Below are 2,779 nucleotides of genomic sequence, written 5' to 3'. Positions count from 1 at the left end.
TGGGAGGCCGAGGCGGGCGGATCACGAGGTCAGGAGATCGAGACCATCCTGGCTAACACAGTGAAACCCCGTCTCTACTAAAAATACAAAAAATTAGCCGGGCGAGATGGCGGGCGCCTGTAGTCCCAGCTACTCGGGAGGCTGAGGCAGGAGAATGGCGTGAACCCCAGGGGGCGGAGCCTGCAGTGAGCCGAGATTGCGCCACTGCACTCCAGCCTGGGCGACAGCGAGACTCTGCCTCAAAAAAAAAAAAAAAAAAAAAAAAGATGAGTATGTATACATGAGAGCAGAGTACGAGTCTGAGGTGGAGGGAGTCATGGCAGGCCAAGCGTTTAGAAAGTTTCTTCCACTCTTTGACCGAGTATTGGTTGAAAGGAGTGCTGCTGAAACTGTAACCAAAGGAGGCATTATGCTTCCAGAAAAATCTCAAGGAAAAGTATTGCAAGCAAGAGTAGTCGCTGTTGGATCGGGTTCTAAAGGAAAGGGTGGAGAGATTCAACCAGTTAGCGTGGAAGTTGGAGATAAATTTCTTCTCCCAGAATATGGAGGCACCGAAGTAATTCTAGATGACGAAGATTATTTCCTATTTAGAGATGGTGACATTCTTGGAAAGTACATAAGCTGAAACGTCACTATTGAAATGGCATCAACAGGAGGCTGCCCATTCCACTGAAGTTCTGAAATCTTTCATGTAAATAATTTCCATATTTCTCTTTTATAATAAACTAATGATAACAAATGACATCCAGTGTCTCCAAAATTGTTTCCTTGTACTGATATAAACATTTCCGGCCGGGCGCGGTGGCTCAAGCTTGTAATCCCAGCACTTTGGGAGGCCGAGGTGGGCGAATCACGAGGTCAGGAGATCGAGACCACGGTGAAACCCCGTCTCTACTAAAAATACAAAAAATTAGCCGGGCGCGGTGGCGGGTGCCTGTAGTCCCAGCTACTCGGAGAGGCTGAGGCAGGAGAATGGCGTGAACCCGGGAGAAACAACCACCCGAACGAGGCCTGTCATACATAAAAATTCAAAATAATATGTAAAGATTGAAAAAACTGGTTTAGACAGAGTCTCACTCCGTCGCCCAGGCTGGAGTGCAGTAGTGCAATCTTGGCTCACTGCAACCTCTGCCTCCCGGGTTTAAGCAATTCTTGTGCCTCAGCCTCCCAAGTAGCTGGGACTACAGGCATGCACCACATTCCCAGCTAATTTGTTGTTGTTGTTGTTGTTGTTGTTTTGAGATGGAGTCTCGCTCCCATCATGCAGGCTGGAGTACAGTGGCACAGTCTCTGCTCACTGCAACCTCCACCTCCCAGGTTCAAGCGATTCTCCTTCCTCAGCCTCCCAAGTAGCTGGGATTACAGGCATGCGCCACCATGCCCGGCTAATTTTTGTATTTTTAGTAGAGATGGGGTTTCACCATGTTGGCCAGGCTGGTCTCGAATTGCTGGCTTCAAGTGATCTATCGCCTCGGCCTCCCAAAGTGCTGGGATTACAGGCGTGAGCCACTGAGCCTGGCCCTCCCCAGCACTTTGGGAGGCCGAGGCGGGTGGATCACCTGAGGTCAGGAGTTCAAGACCAGCCTGGCCAACATGATGAAACTCCACCTCTACTAAAACTACAAAAATTAACTGGGCATGGTGGTGCATGCATGTAATCTCAGCTACTCAGAGGCTAAGGCAGGAGAATCTCTTGAACCTGGGAGGAGGAGGTTGCAGTGAGCCAAGATCACACCACTGCACTCCAGCCTGGGTGACAGAGTGAGACTCTATTTCAAATAAATAAATAAATAAAATATAAGTAAATAAATAAAATGCTACTCCAGTGAACACAAGAACAATAAGAAAGTAAAACAGCCTTATTCCTGATATGTAGAAACCTTTAGTCTTGTACATGGAAGATCAAATCTGCCACTACATTTCCGTAAGCCAAAGCCTAATCCAGAGCAAGGCTCTACCTCTTAGTTCTGTGGAAGCCAAAAGAGGTGAAGAAGCTACGGAAGAAAAGTTTGAAGCCAGCAGAGGTTGGTTCATGAGATTTAAGGAAAGAAGCCATCTCTGTAACATAAAAGCACAAGGTGAAGCATCAAGTGCTAATACAGAAGCAGCAAATTACCCAGAAGATCTAGCTAAGATCATTGATAAAGGTGACTACACTAAACAACAGAAATTCAATGTAGATGAAACAGCCTTCTATTGGAAGAAGATGCCACCTAGGACTTTCACAGCCAGAGATAGGTCAATGCCTGGCTTCGAAACTATCAAAAACAAGCCCTCTTATTAGGGGCTAATGCAGCTGGTGACTAAGTTGTAGCCAATGCTCATTTACCCTTCTAAAAATCCTAGAGCCCTTAAGAATTATGCTGGCCAGGCATGGTGGCTCATGCCTGTAACCCCAGCACTTTGGGAGGCCGAGGTGGGTGGAACACAAGGTCAGGAGATCGAGACCATCCTGGCTAACATGGTGAAACCCTGCTTCTACTAAAAATACAAAAAATTAGCCTAGTATGGTGGCATGCGCCTGTAGTCCCAGCTACTTGGGAGGCTGAGGCAGGAGAATCATTTGAACCTGGGAGGCAGAGATTGCAGTGAGCCAAGATCCCACCACTGCACTCCAGCCTGGGTGACAGCAAGACTCCATCTCAAAAAAAAAAAAAAAGAATTATGCTAAATCTGCACTGTCTGTGTTCTATAAATGAATAACAACACGTGGATGATAGCACATCTGATTACAGCATGATTTACTGAATATTTTAAGCCCACTTTTGAGACCTACTGC

General features: G+C 46.7%; 1 protein-coding gene across 1 annotated transcript; it reads left to right on the top strand.

Annotated features, from left to right (window-relative positions):
* The first annotated feature begins 313 nt into the window (after positions 1–313).
* On the top strand, positions 314–625 carry LOC116464973 (10 kDa heat shock protein, mitochondrial). The gene has a single exon (XM_032148198.3). The coding sequence runs from the start codon at positions 317–319 to the stop codon at positions 623–625; it is 309 nt and encodes a 102-aa protein (XP_032004089.1). The 5' UTR covers positions 314–316.
* The last annotated feature ends 2,154 nt before the right edge of the window (positions 626–2,779 follow it).

This window comes from Hylobates moloch, unplaced genomic scaffold (genome assembly GCF_009828535.3).
Source record: "Hylobates moloch isolate HMO894 unplaced genomic scaffold, HMol_V3 SCAFFOLD_9042, whole genome shotgun sequence".
Lineage (NCBI taxonomy): Eukaryota > Metazoa > Chordata > Mammalia > Primates > Hylobatidae > Hylobates > Hylobates moloch.
This window is presented reverse-complemented; position numbering and strand designations above follow the sequence as displayed.